Source organism: Arachis ipaensis, chromosome B06 (genome assembly GCF_000816755.2).
Source record: "Arachis ipaensis cultivar K30076 chromosome B06, Araip1.1, whole genome shotgun sequence".
In the NCBI taxonomy this organism is placed as follows: Eukaryota; Viridiplantae; Streptophyta; class Magnoliopsida; order Fabales; family Fabaceae; genus Arachis; species Arachis ipaensis.
This window is the reverse complement of record NC_029790.2, coordinates 483,228-500,264: the sequence shown is the minus strand read 5'-3', so window position 1 is coordinate 500,264 and position 17,037 is coordinate 483,228. Positions and strand designations below refer to the sequence as shown.

The 17,037-nt window shown below is 33.0% G+C and overlaps 5 protein-coding genes across 8 annotated transcripts; 2 read left to right on the top strand and 3 right to left on the bottom strand.

The window, feature by feature from the left end:
- On the bottom strand, positions 561–2,780 carry LOC107647886 (WEB family protein At1g75720). The gene is made up of 2 exons (XM_016351934.2): positions 2,609–2,780; positions 561–1,123 (listed from the first exon to the last, which is right to left on the bottom strand). Exons 1-2 carry the CDS (start codon positions 2,744–2,746, stop codon positions 581–583), a joined length of 681 nt encoding a protein of 226 aa, XP_016207420.1. The 5' UTR covers positions 2,747–2,780; the 3' UTR covers positions 561–580.
- LOC107645311 (hexokinase-2, chloroplastic) lies at positions 3,275–6,757 on the top strand. The gene is made up of 9 exons (XM_016349308.2): positions 3,275–3,681; positions 3,854–4,004; positions 4,245–4,427; positions 4,796–4,870; positions 4,965–5,133; positions 5,265–5,350; positions 5,451–5,581; positions 5,929–6,010; positions 6,229–6,757. The coding sequence occupies exons 1-9, from the start codon at positions 3,410–3,412 to the stop codon at positions 6,565–6,567; spliced, it is 1,488 nt and encodes a 495-aa protein (XP_016204794.1). The 5' UTR covers positions 3,275–3,409; the 3' UTR covers positions 6,568–6,757.
- LOC107645313 (AP-2 complex subunit sigma) lies at positions 7,825–10,164 on the top strand. Of its 3 annotated transcripts, XM_021103624.1 has the most exons (6): positions 7,847–7,990; positions 8,115–8,179; positions 8,305–8,454; positions 8,718–8,891; positions 9,679–9,738; positions 9,911–10,164. In XM_021103624.1, the coding sequence occupies exons 2-6, from the start codon at positions 8,177–8,179 to the stop codon at positions 9,950–9,952; spliced, it is 429 nt and encodes a 142-aa protein (XP_020959283.1). In that variant the 5' UTR covers positions 7,847–7,990; positions 8,115–8,176; the 3' UTR covers positions 9,953–10,164. The 3 variants fall into 3 exon arrangements, with proteins under 3 accessions (XP_016204797.1, XP_020959283.1, XP_016204798.1); XM_016349311.2 differs by having other exon boundaries at positions 7,825–8,179; positions 8,718–8,855; XM_016349312.2 differs by lacking the exon at positions 7,847–7,990 and having other exon boundaries at positions 8,010–8,179; positions 8,723–8,891.
- LOC107645312 lies at positions 10,176–12,712 on the bottom strand (the record flags this gene model as incomplete). The annotated part of the gene is given in 7 exon segments (XM_016349309.1): positions 10,176–10,734; positions 11,033–11,254; positions 11,466–11,837; positions 12,023–12,147; positions 12,232–12,289; positions 12,360–12,426; positions 12,524–12,712. Coding segments are annotated over 7 exon segments (1,305 nt in total). The 3' UTR covers positions 10,176–10,380.
- Positions 12,753–15,201, bottom strand: LOC107646228. Of its 2 annotated transcripts, none has more exons than XM_021103623.1 (5): positions 14,444–15,201; positions 13,930–14,156; positions 13,775–13,823; positions 13,270–13,379; positions 12,753–13,016 (listed from the first exon to the last, which is right to left on the bottom strand). In XM_021103623.1, exons 1-5 carry the CDS (start codon positions 14,547–14,549, stop codon positions 12,768–12,770), a joined length of 741 nt encoding a protein of 246 aa, XP_020959282.1. In that variant the 5' UTR covers positions 14,550–15,201; the 3' UTR covers positions 12,753–12,767. The 2 variants fall into 2 exon arrangements, with proteins under 2 accessions (XP_020959282.1, XP_016205913.1); XM_016350427.2 differs by having other exon boundaries at positions 13,261–13,379; positions 14,444–15,181.

Genomic DNA, 17,037 nt, shown 5'->3' with positions numbered 1-17,037 from the left:
ACCAATTTAATATATAATAAGTACAAGCTAAGCTTGATTATATATGATTTGAAGTGGCATGAAAGTCACTCAAAGTAATGATATTCTGAAAGGGTGCAGTTGTATAAACAAGACCAAGTTGAAAAAGTATAGAAAAGTTATTAGGTATACCGGAAATACCGGTGTTCCAGTTGTTTTAACCGTTGATTTTAATTAATATATATTATATATATTTTTTATAATTCAGATCAACGATTAAAATAACTGAAATACCAGTATTCCTGCTATACCTGAAACTCTTCCAAAAGTATATTCATATCATATGCCATATATATTCAATTTCACTCTCACTCAATATTATTAGTTTAATTTTGCTTCTACTATATAAAATACAATACAAAGGACATGAGAGAATGAAAAAAAAAAAACTACTTAATGTAGACCGTCAATTTTTTTTTTTTTTTTACTTTTTTCCTATAATTTTGACATGAGTGATATTACATTATTATTATCTGAATTTTAATTGGCAGGTGACACAATTTGCAATACACAAATGAAAGCTATAAAATTCAAGGTGTCTATGAAAAGCATTATTTTTCTCTTAATAATTGTTTCTCTTTTTCTTTGAAAAGACACCTCCAAAACCAATGAGTGGAATAAGTGACTTGATCTTATTCTTCTTCTTCTCACTCCCAAATGAATGGTGCCTCTTCAATTTTTCAACTTCAAGTGTAAGCGGTTGTGGTGACGGTGAAATAATATGAGTTAATGAGGGTGTATTTGCAAAAGTCACATACCTTTTCTTTTGCAATTCATCATCATCAAACTTTGTTACATTATTTTTATTTTTATTATTCTCCATGTCCTTCACATCTTCAATAATAACCGCTTCTTCTTCTTCTTCTTGCATTATGGGATGATGCTTCTTATTATTGCCCATGGATTCTTGCTTCAATTGTTGAAGCTCTTGCCTTGTGAGTTCAAGCTCTTCTTGCAATGAAGAAAGACAATGCGCCATTGACATGGTTTCTTCTTTAGCTTTTTGAAGGTTTTGCTTTGTCTCTTCAAGCTCAGCTTCAATGGCTTCATGTCTCAGGCTCAAAGGCTCATCAATAATAACCCTATTTTCCATTATTGCTTCACTCTGCATCAATACGTTTTGCATACACAAAATCACAATATTTAGTGGGTAATGTTAGGTAAACAAAAAAAACAGCCATAACTTACCTTATTTAGCATTAATTAACGAAAATATTTGGTAACCAAAGAAAATCAGCCAAAAACAGTCATAACTTACCTTATTTAGCATTCATTAATTGTTACGACAATTAATAAATACTAAATAAGGCAAGTTTTGGCTGTTTTTTTTTTGTCTCCCTAGCATTATCCTTAATTAATTGTAGCAACAATTAATGAATGCTAAATAAAACAAATTATGATTGTTTTTGGCTGATTTTTTTTTTGTTACCAAACATTTCCGTTAGTGTTTTGGGAAAAAAATGATAGATATACATACCAACCAAAATTTATATAATCCATGATGAGAATCTATTTTTAGAAAATTAAGATATATTTACTAATTCTTTGCTTACACCACCATAGTGAGTCATTGGCTTTAGGCTTGTATTTGGTTATTTAATTAATGACATTCGGTGGTAACTAACTAGTTGTTTGGAGGCTAAATTCGGCTATAGTAGTTAGATTTAGTCTCAAAAATTCTTATAAATCACTAGATTGATAAATGGTTAGACTTATTATTTTTTTTAGTGTTTTTAGTATGATAGATTAAGAATTAATTTAGCATAAATTTAAATTTTATTTAAAGATTTGTTGTTGAATGATCCGAAATTTTTAGACTTACTAATTAATACTACAAGATTTCTAGCTAATTATTAATATCCAAAAATAAATTATCTTAAAACTAAATCTGATATAAATTAAGTCTCACGTAATCAAGTGTTTATATACAAAATATAATTATATAAAGAAATAGCGATAATATAATTATATAAATTAACCTGCATCTTGTTTGTTAAAATAAATATATGCGTTATTACTGTCTAATGATATATTTAAATATACATGATACATTATAAAAGTAGTAAATTAAAAGGTAAGAGAGACCTCCTATACAATTATTATTATGAGCGAGTCTGAATCATCGAAAATGCATGTGAGGCTATAACAAGAATAAAGTTAAAGTTGGAGGTGTAATTTATAAGCATGAGCATAAGAAGTTTTGTTCCCAAAAATGTTACAAAGTGAAGCCAAATTAAAGAGCGAGGTTTCATAATTTCTGCACATTATATTATTTATTAGCACACATACAAATTTTAATTATTACAAAGTGTAGTGGTTATTGTTTGTTAGTTACTTGTTGTTTACAAAGGTATAGCTGCATACGGAAATATTTGGTAACAAAAAAAAATCAGCCAAAAACAACCATAACTTGTCTTATTTAACATTCATTAATTGTTGCGACAATTAATTAATGCTAAATAAGGCAAGTTCTAGCTGTTTTTTTTGCCTACCTATCATTACCCGCTGTATATAACAAATTCTTAACTAGTGTGTAGTTCTTAATTATTAGTAGAAAATTAAGAAAGCAAATAGATGATGGTGGAATGACCTGTTTGAATTGAGATGCATAGAGAAGTTTGTCAGCGAATAAAGAGACAGCTTCTTTGACAGAGCGAAAGGGAGGCTTTGTATCTATCTCTCCCTTTCTTGTAGCCACCATCATCACACCACCATTTTCCATGCTCATTGCTGCGATGCGAAAGAAAGGGATGGCAATCAAAATATATAATGCGGTTGGTTTGTTAGTTACAAATTGGGAGAGAGAGAGGTGGGAAAATAGTGACATTATTATTTACTTAAATTCTAGAGAAATATACTTAGAGGAATTATGTTAATTTGTACTATTTTTTAGCGCATGATTAAGTATAAATGTATATGATTTGTTAAGTATTACTTTTAATATTAAAAATAAAAAATAGTCCTGCAAGATTAGGAAAAAGAAAAGAAGAGAGAAAGAATGGTTGGTTAATTACTTGACGTGAACTTGAATAGAATTCTGTTATTGTTCGAGAGTGAGGGCGGTGGGTGGATTTGTGGGCCAATATATGAATGAAGAGGACTGTTGAGCAATATAGGAATTCTTCTTGATGACTAGGCCTTCTCTATTAAGAAGCTTTCGTAAGCACAGGCCCATGTGGCCCAAAATGGACTCAAGTGTCACTCACTCATACCAAACACTTTAAACTCTCGTTGCTCCTTGCTTACTTCTCTAATTCTCTTCTTCTTTCGGAACTCTCGTTACATTAACTACCTAACATTTATTATTTATTATTTATTATTTATTATTTACTAATAATATATTATAATTTCAAAAACAGAAAACNNAACATAGTCATCGTCGCCGGGAAACATGTCAGTTATTGCCGTTGGATCATTCCTCCCGCCACCGCCGCCGTACCGGAGGATCAAGCCTCGCTTCACGACCATGGTGTCTCTCCGATCCGACGCTGTATCGGTTGCAGAAACAAGCAGCATATTGAGGAAGCTGAAGGAAGAGTGCGCCACGCCTCTTCCTGTACTTCGTCAAGTGGCGGATGCCATGTCAGCTGACATGAGAGCTGGCCTCGCCGCCGCACACGGCCTTCCCATGATACCCTCCTTCGTTGAGGATCTTCCCACTGGGTAACTAATAACTATTTTCTAAGTTACCATACTTAGCTTTGCATTGGTGCATTCTATTGTAATTTTTTTAATTGAACCATAATTACTTAATTTAACAATGCACTAGTTGAGGTTATTAACTTATTTTTACTGTTTTCTTATGGTTACTTGTTTTAATTTGAGAGAATGAAAGGAATGAGAAGGGATTGTTCTATGCTTTGGACCTTGGTGGAACCAACTTCCGTGTGCTGAGGGTGCAGTTGGGCGGAAAGGATGAGCGTGTCGTCGCCACCGACTTCGACCAAGTGTCCATACCTCCTCAGCTTATGTCTGCTACATGTGAGGTATCTTTCTTTTGCTTGTTGCATAAAATCCTTCATCAAGGTTTCTAACTGCAATGCCGTCAACAAGGAAATATTGATGGTAGATCAATTAGATTAGATCAAGTGTTATTTTGATAAGTTTCTCATCATGATTATCAAGTTAGCTTTGTTCTTTTATTTTTTTTAATTCAGAGACATGTTATTTAATTTTAACATGCATTATGGTAATTGACATCTTTGGCCAACTTACATTCTCTGCAGGAGCTTTTTGATTTCATTGCTTTAGGACTAGCAAAACTCGCGGCAAAAGATGATGATAGATTGAATTTGTCGCCTGGAAAGAAGGGAGAAATCGGGTTCACTTTTTCATTTCCAGTGAGGCAGACATCTATTGACTCCGGCATACTAGTCAAGTGGACCAAAGGTTTTGCAGTCAGTGGAGCAGTATGTATTTCTCTAGCTTCTGTGTATCATAATATTGGTAATGACCATTTGAAATTTAGTGGTGCTTTGTTTACCCGATCAATTTAATGTTATCATGAAATTATACTAGTGTGGCTTAATTAAACAGTGTTAAAATGTAGGATATGTTAATTGTTCTACGTGACCTAACATAACACAGCTCCATTTAACATCCAGTAACTGATGGATTATCTCACCTGCTGCTGTGATGCTATAACTTGATCAATGCATGCTGTTTTTAATTTTTGAGTCTGAGGTTTTATCAATGCATTTAGCGTATTTGCCTTGGTATAATTAATCATTATGTTAATGTTTTACTCATGATGAGGAAAATCAAATTCTTTATGCAGGCAGGAAGAGATGTGGTTGCTTGTTTGAATGAGGCTATGGAGAGGCAAGGACTAGATATGCGAGTCTCTGCGCTGGTATGTTACTTTAATAATTCTGGTAAAACTGGTAAAGTTTGAATCAATGCAATGGTAGTATGGTTGAAGTAAATGCCTATTTCCTAATATATAGGTGAATGATGCTGTGGCAACATTAGCTGGAGCAGAATATTGGGACAATGATGTTGCGGTTGCTATCATTTTAGGTACCGGAACCAATGCCTGCTATGTTGAGCAAATTGATGCCATTCCTAAGTTACAAGGTCATGTCTCCTCTTCTGGGAAAATGGTTAGTAAGGGTACCATTCTTTCTTCATTACTTTTAAGAGAAATGATTTATCTTCTTAATAGATCCTCCTAATTACTACACATGGCAAGAATGTGTTGTCTTTTAAGATTTCGATTAGTATTTATAAGTTTGGGAAGAATGTTGCTGAGTGGGGAGCATTCTCAAAACGTCTCCCTTTAACTGAGTTTGATAGAGCGATGGATGCTGCTAGTATCAACCCTGGTGAGCAGGTATGCCTTTTTTGTACCGTTTCCATTGTAAAGTTCTTTTCCTAACAAATAAAATTAGCAATCAAAACAAAAAGGTAAATCCCTTTATATTACTCTGCAGATCTTTGAAAAGACAATCTCAGGAATGTATCTAGGGGAAATTGTGAGACTAGTGCTTTTGGAAATGGCTGCAACTGGTGAATTGTTTGGGAAATCAATCCCAGAAAATCTATATACGCCTTTCATACTTGGGTACCCTATTAACTCATTTAATATTTATAAGCTCTAATCATATTTTCCCTCCATTCTCTGTCATCATTCACTATCACTTTTCGATACATTTTTGGATCAATATATCAGATACATTGATGGAAAAAAAAATGTTTCAAAATGTGATAGTGACAGACAAAAGGGAAGAGAAGGAGTATATCAGATGGAGTGTTAAGAATTCCAAATACTACATGGGAACTGGTATATAACAAGTATTCTATACATGCAATTCTTCAACTTTAAGCATATTTCATCTTATCATTTTATCTCGAATTGAAATCTTTTGAGATTTACTCAGAATAAACTGCCTCTTCATAAATTTTTTATAGGACCCCAGATCTATGTGCCATGCAGCAGGACAATTCAGGTGATTTACAAGGCGTTGGGTCCCTCCTCTATGATAAAGCAAGGGTATGATTCTTCTCCCAAATAGTATAAACATAGATTGGAGAAAACAATTCTTCCAAATATGTTTTATTCAGAATCTTGATAAAATAATACAATGCTGTAATAGTAGCAGGAAGAATTGTAGATTGTGATTTTGAAAATGATAATGTATTATGTAATTATTGTAAATGCATATGCTACATGATTATGATACTATATAAATATTTTTTACGTTTCTTCAGGTTGAGTCCACTTTTAGTGCAAGGAAAACCGTTTTAGAGGTTTGTGACACAATTGTGAAGCGGGGTGGAAGCTTAGCAGGTGCAGGAATTGTGGGGATTCTGCAAAAAATGGAGGAGGATTCAAAAGGAGTGATCTTTGGGAAGAGAACAGTTGTGGCCATTGATGGAGGCTTATATGAAAATTACCCTCAATACAGGACATATATGCAAGATTCGGTCAAAGAGCTCATAGGATCAGAGAAGTCAAACAATTTGGTAATTGAACATTCAAAAGATGGATCTGGCATAGGTGCTGCTCTTTTGGCAGCTTCAAACTCCATGTACAAGCATGACTTCTAGAACCATTTGTCTTTTACAACAATAATCAAACCTTGTTTCACTTGATAAGTTCGACTACGTAGATTAAACGAATCCAAAATATTCTCACAAATCATATTTGTTGAATGTACACCTCAACAAATTTTATGGTAGGAGCATGTATCAGAAAAATAAAAATATGTGTAGTTCAAGTAAAATATTATTTGTTTAACTGTTGGAACTGTTTGAATAAGCATTGAGCTAAGAGTGAGAAATTGAAAAAAGAGTGCAATCAATATACAACACTTACCCATCTTTTTGGCGAGGATAAAGAGCCTAGAGTGACTGAACGAAAAAGGATGAAAGTTGAAACTAAAATTTTTTGGAGGATGCTCCCATAAAGACACCCAAAACGTCTTTTTGTAAAGATATTTAGTCGCATTATTATTAGACGTATTAATGAATTAGTTATTTTTTAATTTCTTAACAAACTAGAATAAAACCAATTTTTTTATAACAATAACAATAAATTCAATTGTTATCAGATTCGGTCGAACCGACTAATTTACATAACCTACTGGATCATGGTTTTTTTTTTTTTATTTTTTTTAAAACAAAAATCAGGGATATATTTATCTTTTTATAAAAAAATTTAAACATGATTCGGTTTAAATTGTGTAAATCGGTCGGATCAAATCGGGTCTAATAATTATAGTGCGGACAATTAGGTTTATTATTTTTGCTATAATAAACCGATTTTGTTTTGGTTTATTAAAAAATAAATTATAACCGGTTTAATAAAAATGTCCAATAATATCATGACACATGTAAAAAGGCAGTTGAATTGAAAGTGTTCATCACCTGTTGGTTGCTTGTGAGTTCTCTTGACAGGTGTGGTGTGTATGGATCACGGAATTTGGTCTCGTGTGGACAGCCCCTGACACCTTGAAAGATCACTTTCAGAGTTGGAGATCCACGCCTATGAGAAAAGAGGTACGCAAGTACTAGTTAGTTGGGTTCTTTTCAATTATATAGAATATTTGGCTACAAAGAAACGGTATAATCTTCCAGAACAAAACAGCAGGAGTTGTGGAGTGTGCGATACAATCGATGCTTTGTGCTACTGAATGGTGTAAAACTAGCTCATGTTGTTGATGGCTATGTCGGATATGACATAAAAGTGGGTAGTTGTTCATTTTTATCTTTTCTATGTATGCTCCACTTTGAGTGTTGAGCTCCTTCTTTCTTTCAAAAAAAAAATAAAAGGGGAGAATTTTCTCTTTTTATATAAACATAAGGAACAAAAAAATTGAGCCTAAAACCTGTGCTTCAATATGAAAAGTTTCTCGTGAGTTACTACTAATATTCAATTAGAGAAATCCTAAAAAAAGAGGGTAGTTTTCATTTCAAGTCAATAAACGGCAACGGCGTAGCCACGGTCCAGGGTCGTCTCCGTCATTACACGGTTCGGTAGCTGCACTCAATTAATTAATTGATTTACCAAAAAATTTAAAATTAAAAAGGAGAAAAGAAAAAAGAAAAAACGAGCTGGAAAGTAAAGTGAGTTTCATTTCATTCATCAATTGCAGTTTCTCATCGTAGATTTTGAGTTTCTACTGCTTCCTCTCTCAAATTCCTTACATCGCTCAACATGGTAATCATTCTATTCATCAATCTCATCCCATCTCTTTCACTTCATAACTTTGTGTTCTTAATTTCGATATTAATTTGCTATTCTTTTGTTCCTCATTTTCATATGTTCATGGGAAAATTGTGCAGATCCGATTCATTCTGCTGCAGAACAGGCAGGGGAAAACCCGTTTGGCGAAATACTATGTCCCTCTCGAGGATTCCGAGAAGCACAAGGTCGAATACGAGGTTCATCGCCTCGTTGTTAATCGAGACCCCAAATACACTAACTTCGTTGAGGTTCGCAGAGTTCAATTCTTTTTTGTCTTTCAATTGCATATAATTCATTAATTTCACAAGTTTATTGTTAATGTTCTCATATTTGTTGCTGTTGCAATTTGAATAGCAAACTAAACTTGTAAACTCGATTTTGGGAACTAAACTGGTAGTTGTAAGAGTTTACAAGCTAATTCGAGAGTTTGATAACCTTGCTCTTTGGTTAGTTTTTGTCAGCATTTTTTTTTTTTTTGTGGTTTTGGTTGTAACTGTTTTGTTTGATGCAGTTTAGGACTCACAAGGTAATATATAGGAGATATGCTGGCTTGTTCTTCTCTCTATGTGTTGACATTACTGATAATGAGCTTGCTTACTTGGAGTGCATCCATCTATTTGTGGAGATTTTGGATCACTTCTTTAGCAATGTGTGTGAGCTTGACTTGGTCTTCAACTTCCATAAGGTTAGTTTGTTAATGGTTTTTTTTATCACTTATCTTTCTTGTTGTACTTGGATTTCAGCTCAACTTTTCATGAATGTGTTCTATGTTGGTCTTTGATTGTCGATTTAGCTGTAAAGCATATTTCCTATACTTGAGAAAACGAAACAAAGTAAATGTATTTGTTTTGTTTCTTGTGTGTTTGGTTATGCTTTTGTAGAATTGATTTTAGGTAGAATGAATTCTAAACATGATTGATTTAGTTAGAAACTGATGTTGATTCAAGTTATGTATGTTTCGTGGTTCCTCTAAAACTGATATTGATTTTGGAAGACTAGAATTGTTTATAGCATAGCACGGGCTTGAATTTTAACCAAATAAGATATAAGCAGTCCAAACTCTATTATGAGGTGATACAATTTTACCAGGTCGACAACACAATTACATTTCGATATGGATCAGTTTCTGGTTAAAGGGCGGTTCTCCAGATTTTGGTTTCTTATGCATTGTTCTTGAGCTTATATTAGAGAATCGTCAAATCATAGCTTGCAATGATCAATGTGCTACATTAATTATTTTGCTTGAAAATTTCAGTTTTTTCCTCCCTCCTACTTTTCTACATGACCCGTTATTCATTTTCTGTGATTGAGCATGCCTCAAACGTAACTTCATCACTGTTATACATTAGTATCCACCAGTAAAAAATTTGTTATGTATTTAACATGAACTTTGCCACACTCTGATATGTTTTGTCCTTAAGATTCAGCTTTTGTTATTTCTTGACTGATGAATTTACCTATCCGTGTTTAAGGTATATCTTATACTTGATGAATTCATTCTAGCGGGTGAATTGCAAGAAACTAGTAAAAAGGTATGTTTTTTTTTAAGATGTTATGTTCTTGACATGTAGTTGCTACCATCCGATTTCCATTTCTGTAATTTTCAACTCCTTATAGTGCCATAAGATTTTAGACTTATAATTACCATATGACAATTGTGGCTATTTCTTGATTCCATCTCAAACCTATTCTTGTGCTTTGCAGGCTATCATAGAGAGAATGGGGGAACTAGAAAAACTTGAGTAAAATATTACAATACATTGGCAGTTTGGAGATTTTGATGATTTGCGCATGTATCTCAGCATAATTCTTGTAATTCAATTGTGATACAGAATTCCGAAAATATTTTTCCTTGAGTAATGTGTTTAGTAAATCAGTACCCTACCTTCAACCTAGGCTTTGTTGGCTTGTGTTTATATAAAGAAGTCATTTCACAAATATCATGTTCTTTAATAACCTTTCTATCATTGAATAATAACTAAAGAATTATAACATAAGCATCTGAAAAGTTAGTGAGATCCTTTTAGTTCTTGCTACAATTTGTGTTATCATTGATCAAAATCCGCAAGTGTGTAGTACATAAACCTGGAGGTTGTAGGCTATAATCGGATTGGTTTGATTTTTCCAAATCGCACCATAAACATCCCCTACTTGGGAGTTTCTCTCAAATTTCTTCACTTACAGAAGGGAGATGAAGAAGGTCTAGCCCATTTTTCCTGTATAGAAGCAATGAGCTGTTGTTGTTGGGCAGAGATTGAAGTAATCTTGGATCCAAGTGCTTCAAGTGATGCAGGGGAACGAGGAAGAATGGCTTGTGCACATTGACTCAATGCATATTCATGTCTTCCACTTTGCGAATTAGGATATTGAGTCCTCATAATGTTGCTATTTGCCGCCGACCCACCTTGTGCTGCTAATTGCACTGCCCAAAAGTTTTGTTGGTACTGTTGTTTATTTGATACCGTTGAAGAACCATAATGAGTTCCACATAACGGGTTACCATAATAATGAGGTTGCTGCAGCCGAACCTGCAGTCAATTGAACCATTATGGAACAATAATTAGTACGGCTAGTTGTAATTGCAATTTATTCCTTGAACTTTATATTCTAAAAATATTCAAATCAACCACTTATACGTCATTACTTTGGGAGTAGTTTATTCATGGATAGCATTAATTTTTTGCCACTATCAATTTTAGTACATGGTTGAAAAATGATCACATTAAGCTATCTTTTCAAACTAAGGCCCCCCAAGATTTTGGGGTCCATATTTATTGGATTGATTGTGTTGCTTGTTCAACAAAGGAAAAAGGTAAACAGTGATACCTGTGGTCCTGAGACAGGAAGCTGATCAAGGTAAGAAGCTGATGCATATTGACTTTGAGGTGTTGTAGGAATTGACATGAACCCATTCTGCTGTGATAGTGTCTGAAAATAAGGCACTTGTTGCAACTTTGACAATGCTTCCAACCTAGTTCCAATCTTATCATAACTATTGTCCACCTTTAACCCATTACTTCCACTTGACAAGGACAAGAAGTTGAAACTCTGCAAAATAAAGACAGTAGTTATTCGGGTTAGCCGATTCTGCTGATAGGGAGACTCAGAGAGTAGAAATATTTGCACGTTCCAACATTTGTAGCCACATCTCAGTTTTTTATAGTGGTTGTGAATGTCTTGGTTCATGGATTAAATGTACTTTAGGAGCATGCAAGTATTTCTCGGGTGGTTTTCCTGGAAATAATAATGTTACACTTACTTGTTTCTGAGGGCCATATGCCGCAAATGGCGTTGGAATGGCATGTTGTATGTCGCGGTAATGGCATTGTTGTTGAAGAAAACCATTCTTACTTTGATGGGGGTTCCTCAAATTTTCAACTTGACATGTCACAGGTGCAGAAGAAGAAGTAACTCCATTATTTCTCATCCCATTGAAGTTGGGTACTTCCATAAGAACTCCATTCTTTGACCCTTCATCATGTGATCTCATTTGATGATGAAATTCATGAAGCTTAGGTTGTTGTTCAACAATAACTCCTCTTTTCAAAACCTCCAACTTGTGGATGATATGGCTGATGTGAACATGAACTGCACACCTCTTCCATGTTTTTTGAGTTGCAACTTCTGAACTCTGCATGGAATAAGAAATTTTGACATAATAGATATGGAATTAGCAAAACTCATCATTAGTACAGAAAATTTTGGTGAAAATCTGAGGTGTTTTTTTTTTTTTTACTTTTTGTCAGAAATCACTTTAAGAGATTAATTCTACCAATCAATTTTACAAAAACAGAATCAAACACACAAGCCCCTTACCTTTCCACTAGAAGAAGTTTCCATGAAACTGTGTTTGGAGGAACATATGGCAGCTTCCAACCAATTTGGGCCCTTGTTAGCTGCTGGTACTCTTGATAAATTTGGCCAGAATGCAAGACCTTCTTCTAGAACAACCAAAAGTATCCAAATATAATGTAAAATATACTTTGGTCATTTAAACAAAAATTCATCATATATGATATATGTACCTGTTTCTTTTCTGTCCTTCAGTTTATGTTGTTCTTGCTTACAATCAACATCTTTGGCCTGAAATATAAGCCAATAAGAAGTATTATTAAACAACCATACAAAATTGTAAGAAACTTGAAATTCCTACCATCTCAAATTCCATGTCTGGCTTCCTCTCCATGTGTGCAATTTGTGATTGTTTGTACATATTTAATCTGCAACATTGTAAGAAAACATGTAAATACACCATAGGAACTTGAAATGAATGGAGATTCAACCGAAACATTGAAACAAAAAGAAAAGGCTACTCACCCCATTGCTAGACATAACTCAGGACCATGTGTTGAATTTGTGTGCCTATTTTCCATTACAGGCAAGGAATGAAAATCTATCATTGGAGAAGTGCTATGAGATGCCATCAATACCTCTTCCTTTTTAGGAAAATCAAGGTGATGCTTCTGATGAACAGTTTCATGTGAGGGACTGATTTTTGTAACTTCTNCTACAATATATAACAAAACAAATAAAATAAATAAATGAATGAACAAATGAACTATTAATAGCTGAAGATGAAAATATTATAACCTTCAGAAGAAGCATTAGCATTCTCCTTCAAGTCCTCCAAAACAGAAGTGTTCTTTAACAAAGATTCTTCATGTAGCTGCTTACTATTTTCATTCATGCCATTGTCAGGGAACATTCCAGCCAAGGCATAGAGAGTTTCTGCAACCTCTTCCTCATCTTTTGTGATTATGGGGCCACATACACCTTCCCTTTGGGACCATTCTTCCCCATTTTCTTCTTTCTAAAGGCGAAAATTCGAAGCAAAAGGAGTTAGATAGAAATACTCAAAAGAGATTCGACCGAATGCCCGAGTCATGTTCATATCTTTACCATTGATCTTTTATTATCATTTTAACATTTTATCTTATTTTATTTTCTAAACCAAATAAATCAATGGTGGAGAAGTGAACATGAGAAAGGATCCGAATCCATTTAGAAGAACCAAGCAAAAAAAAGTTCCAAAATTTGAAACTTGCATAACTCACCACACTCACTTTGGATTTCTTTATTCCATCCTTTTTTGGAGATTCTAATATTCCATTGATCTTATGGTTCACCTTTTCTGAATCAAATAACATGGATTCACGGCTGCGCTTCTTCATGGCTACATACAATTTAACAAAGAGGAAAAATATAAAGTTACTTAAACTTTATTTCAACCAAAGAGAAAAAAGGAAAAAGATAATAAAAGAAAAAAAAAAACACCTTTTCCCTTCCCCTACAAGAACCAACACATGAGAAGACACAGCTTTATGATAATTCATAAAAACAAAACTACACAAACTTATTGTTTTTCAGAAAGTACATAACACTAGAGAGACTGCAAAATAGAGAGAGTAAATGAAAAAGGGGACCGAATCTAAAGTCCACCAATTAACATTTATAAAAATAATAAAAAGAAAGTTGAATTCGTGATAATAAGGTAGCAACCCAAATCCAGTTGGAGATATAAACAATTATGAAAACTTTTAAGAGAAAAAAAAATTCACAGAAACTCACCTGAACGTAGCTTCCTTGGGACTGAGGCATGTTGAACACCATTCAAAAACTGTCCAAACAAATCATTTCACCAAAGCCATGGCCATTAGTTTAAGAACTAAATAAATTCAAAAGGGTATCATAATTCATAATAATAACAACATATAGTAACTTACATTTTTAGGAACCTTAAGTCTCTTGCTAGTGGCAATAATGGTGGTGGTAGAAGAAGAAGGGTCGTCATGTGTTAGTGTTTGTGCTTGTTCTTCTTTTTCTGAAACGTGGCAACCCATTTGGCAGTTGGATAATGCTTTTCCAACAGCACTCAAGCTTCTCACTTTTCCTTTCTTCGATTTCTCAGAGAATTTCAGGTCCCCACCACCACCAATAGCAGCTTTCAAAACTGTCACTCACAAAATCATAGAAGAAGAAAAAAAGGAAGAAAAGAAGAGAGATATTTATTGAACGAAAAATATGAAGATAACAAGGGAATGAAGAAGGGAGAAAGTGAGAGAAGCATTATCTGCAAATTAAAAGTCTTAGATATATGAAAAGAGAAAAAAAAAAAAAAAAGGGAACAAAGAAACAAACACAGAAAAAGACAATTCTTTAAAAATGGGTTTTGTTTCTTTGTGAAGAAGAAATTAAGAAAAGGATGACTTTTTGGAAGCAAAATTGTAATACACTCACCGAAGAGTTTGTGTCCTTTAGATTGCTTATGATTCATGTGTGGTCTCTTGTTGTTGGGTTTTGAGAATCTGATAGCTCCACGCCTCAAGTTTCGAGCTTTGTCCATTTCTGCATTTCTAGAATTATAGATAGATCATATATTGTTGTAGCTGAAAAACCAGCACCACCACCACCCCAGATGAAAAAAAACAATTTTTTTTTTTGGGTTATTGTTATTCTTGTGTGCATTCAATGAAGATAGTTAAACAGCCAACCCTTTTAGGTGTGTGCATCATTGCATGAAAAAGCAAATATCAGATCAAAAACTTTGTGAAATAAGGAAGAAGAGTAAGTGATAAATATATAGGTGAAGGTGAATTGAATGTGATGAAACTATGAAATAAATCTCTCTGAGCTTGGTTTTGTTGTGTTGTGTTGTGTTGTGTTGATCTTCTACTGAAACAGAAAACCAGCGATTTGTGTGTGAAGAGAGAGAGAGTTTAAAGAGAGACAAAAAGCAACATGAGAATTAGAGTGTAGTGTGTATTGTGGTGGTGCTGTTGTACTATGTCTTCTGTGTTTGTTGTGAGTGTCTTTTTTTTTTTTTTTACAATAAAAAAATAATGATTCATTTATTTATTTTTGTATAGAAAAAAACTAAAAATGTTTCAAATCAAAGTGAAGTGAGACTGCGTGCCTCGTGTTCAGAGAATCAGGTTCTTTGTTGAAATAAAGTAAAGGGGATGGATGGAGCCAAAAAGAGGAAAATGAAAATGAAAATGGTTAAGAAAAATGAAAAATCTAACTCACAAGAAAGGAAAAGGAAAAGGGTAACAAGAAAAATTAAAGACACACTCTGAAATAGCCCGTGAGAATTTTTGGTATCAGCATTTATTATCATCCCAGTGAGAAACAATTTTGGGACATCCAATTTTCAAGCTTTCATGTGTCAAAAATGTTAGGTATTCATTCATATTCTATTTTAATTTTAGTTAAATTGACTTTATATTTCATCCAACAAATGAGATGAAAATTGATTAACTGATATGCTGCTTATATAGTATTTTGATATGATCATTTTTGTCTAAATATTTCTAGTTTAAAAGTTCTACTTAGAATAGCATAAATTGTAAGTTACATAACATTTAAGGGCAACTCAATAAGAGGATTGAAAATTTGAATTAAAAAGAATGTCAAGCACATCAATTAAGAGAATTTATACCTATAGACTATAGTACAACTATTAGATGCACTGAATTAATGTAAGGGAGATCATTATTCTTATTACAGTTGTTGGCCATTGGTTAAGTTTCTTACTTTCTTATGGTACTTTGATTAATTAATCTAATTGAGTGATCATGTATTTTTCAAATGTGATATGTGCTAAACATACATGCTACGTTTCCTTATTTTGAAAAGAAACAAATATCATGAATTTGATATTTCTGGATTTTATTTTGATTTGAAACAAATATCCTTAGACATGATATGTATAAATCAAATGTAAAAGGATCTTCTTCCATAGACTGAGGGCCTTATATTACAAAAAAAAAAAGGCATCTCATTCATCATTATTGAATACAAATTTTGAGTGGAGAAAAAATAATTTATGACTATTTTGTTATAAACCAAGATAATTAGCTATCATAATTTTATTCCACAAAAAAGATGGTCCTAGAGCATAATACATGGTGATATATATAAGAGAATTTTACCTTCCAAAAAAGTAAAAAAGAAAAGAAATAGAGAATGGGTTTGGAGTGAACATGAAGTAGAAGAGGTAGTGGCAGAGATCATATCTGTGTAATGGAAAGTAAGGTCTGTATTTGAATTCAGGCACTTCATTTCTTTCCAATTTGCCATATCTCTGTTCTGTTCTGTTCTGTTCTGTTCTGTGCTCTCTGTCTCCTAACCTGCAAACCTCTGAGTTTATTTCTTCCTCTTTTTGTATTCACTCCCATTCATATTCAGTTACTCACCCAATCATCATTCACCATGATGTCACTAATTCTTTTCTTTTCTTTTCTTTTTTAAAAAATAAATAAATTATCAATAGAGTCTAACTTTCTTTTTTTAGGATAGTCTACCTCAAATTATAGGAAGATTTTCAAGTGTACCGTTATATCGATATATCAGTAATTTTTAACCATTGATCTTAATTATATATATTATATATATTTTTTATAATTAAGATCAACGGTTAAAAATCACTGAAATACCGGTACGACGGCACACTTGAAAATTTTTCCAAATTATATATGTAAGATTTAAGATTTACCATTAATAATTTAATTACTTACTATATGCTAAATTTGTTTCAATAATTTTGTTGGTCAAATATAAATTTGACTCAAATATTGATTTTAATTCAATTGTTCGTATAAAGTGAAATTTTATAAATTAAACACCGTAAATTTATATGTTATAATTGTACATAATAAAGCAAACACATTATATATACTAGTCTAGTTAAGATGATAAATATTTTATGCTTAAACTAAAAAGTCATAAGTTAAAATCTTAGACATTGTAAAATATTTTTTTATAAATTATATACAATGAAGAATATCTTAGTAAAAAAAGTATACATCAAGTTTCTTTCATACCTCCATTAT

Excerpts from the sequence above, each read along its gene's own strand:
- LOC107646228 (XM_016350427.2), bottom strand. The coding sequence starts at position 14,549 with ATGGACAAAGCTCGAAACTTGAGGCGTGGAGCTATCAGATTCTCAAAA. Across the intron at positions 14,157-14,443 it reads TAAAGGACACAAACTCTTCG|TTTTGAAAGCTGCTATTGGT; the intron begins GTGAGTGTATTA and ends TGTGAGTGACAG. Across the intron at positions 13,824-13,929 it reads GACTTAAGGTTCCTAAAAAT|TTTTTGAATGGTGTTCAACA; the intron begins GTAAGTTACTAT and ends TTGTTTGGACAG.
- LOC107647886 (XM_016351934.2), bottom strand. The coding sequence starts at position 2,746 with ATGAGCATGGAAAATGGTGGTGTGATGATGGTGGCTACAAGAAAGGGA. Across the intron at positions 1,124-2,608 it reads ATGCATCTCAATTCAAACAG|AGTGAAGCAATAATGGAAAA; the intron begins GTCATTCCACCA and ends GTATTGATGCAG.
- LOC107645311 (XM_016349308.2), top strand. The coding sequence starts at position 3,410 with ATGTCAGTTATTGCCGTTGGATCATTCCTCCCGCCACCGCCGCCGTAC. Across the intron at positions 4,871-4,964 it reads ATATGCGAGTCTCTGCGCTG|GTGAATGATGCTGTGGCAAC; the intron begins GTATGTTACTTT and ends CCTAATATATAG. Across the intron at positions 5,582-5,928 it reads TATACGCCTTTCATACTTGG|GACCCCAGATCTATGTGCCA; the intron begins GTACCCTATTAA and ends AATTTTTTATAG.
- LOC107645313 (XM_021103624.1), top strand. Across the intron at positions 8,892-9,678 it reads TGGTCTTCAACTTCCATAAG|GTATATCTTATACTTGATGA; the intron begins GTTAGTTTGTTA and ends TCCGTGTTTAAG. Across the intron at positions 9,739-9,910 it reads TGCAAGAAACTAGTAAAAAG|GCTATCATAGAGAGAATGGG; the intron begins GTATGTTTTTTT and ends TGTGCTTTGCAG.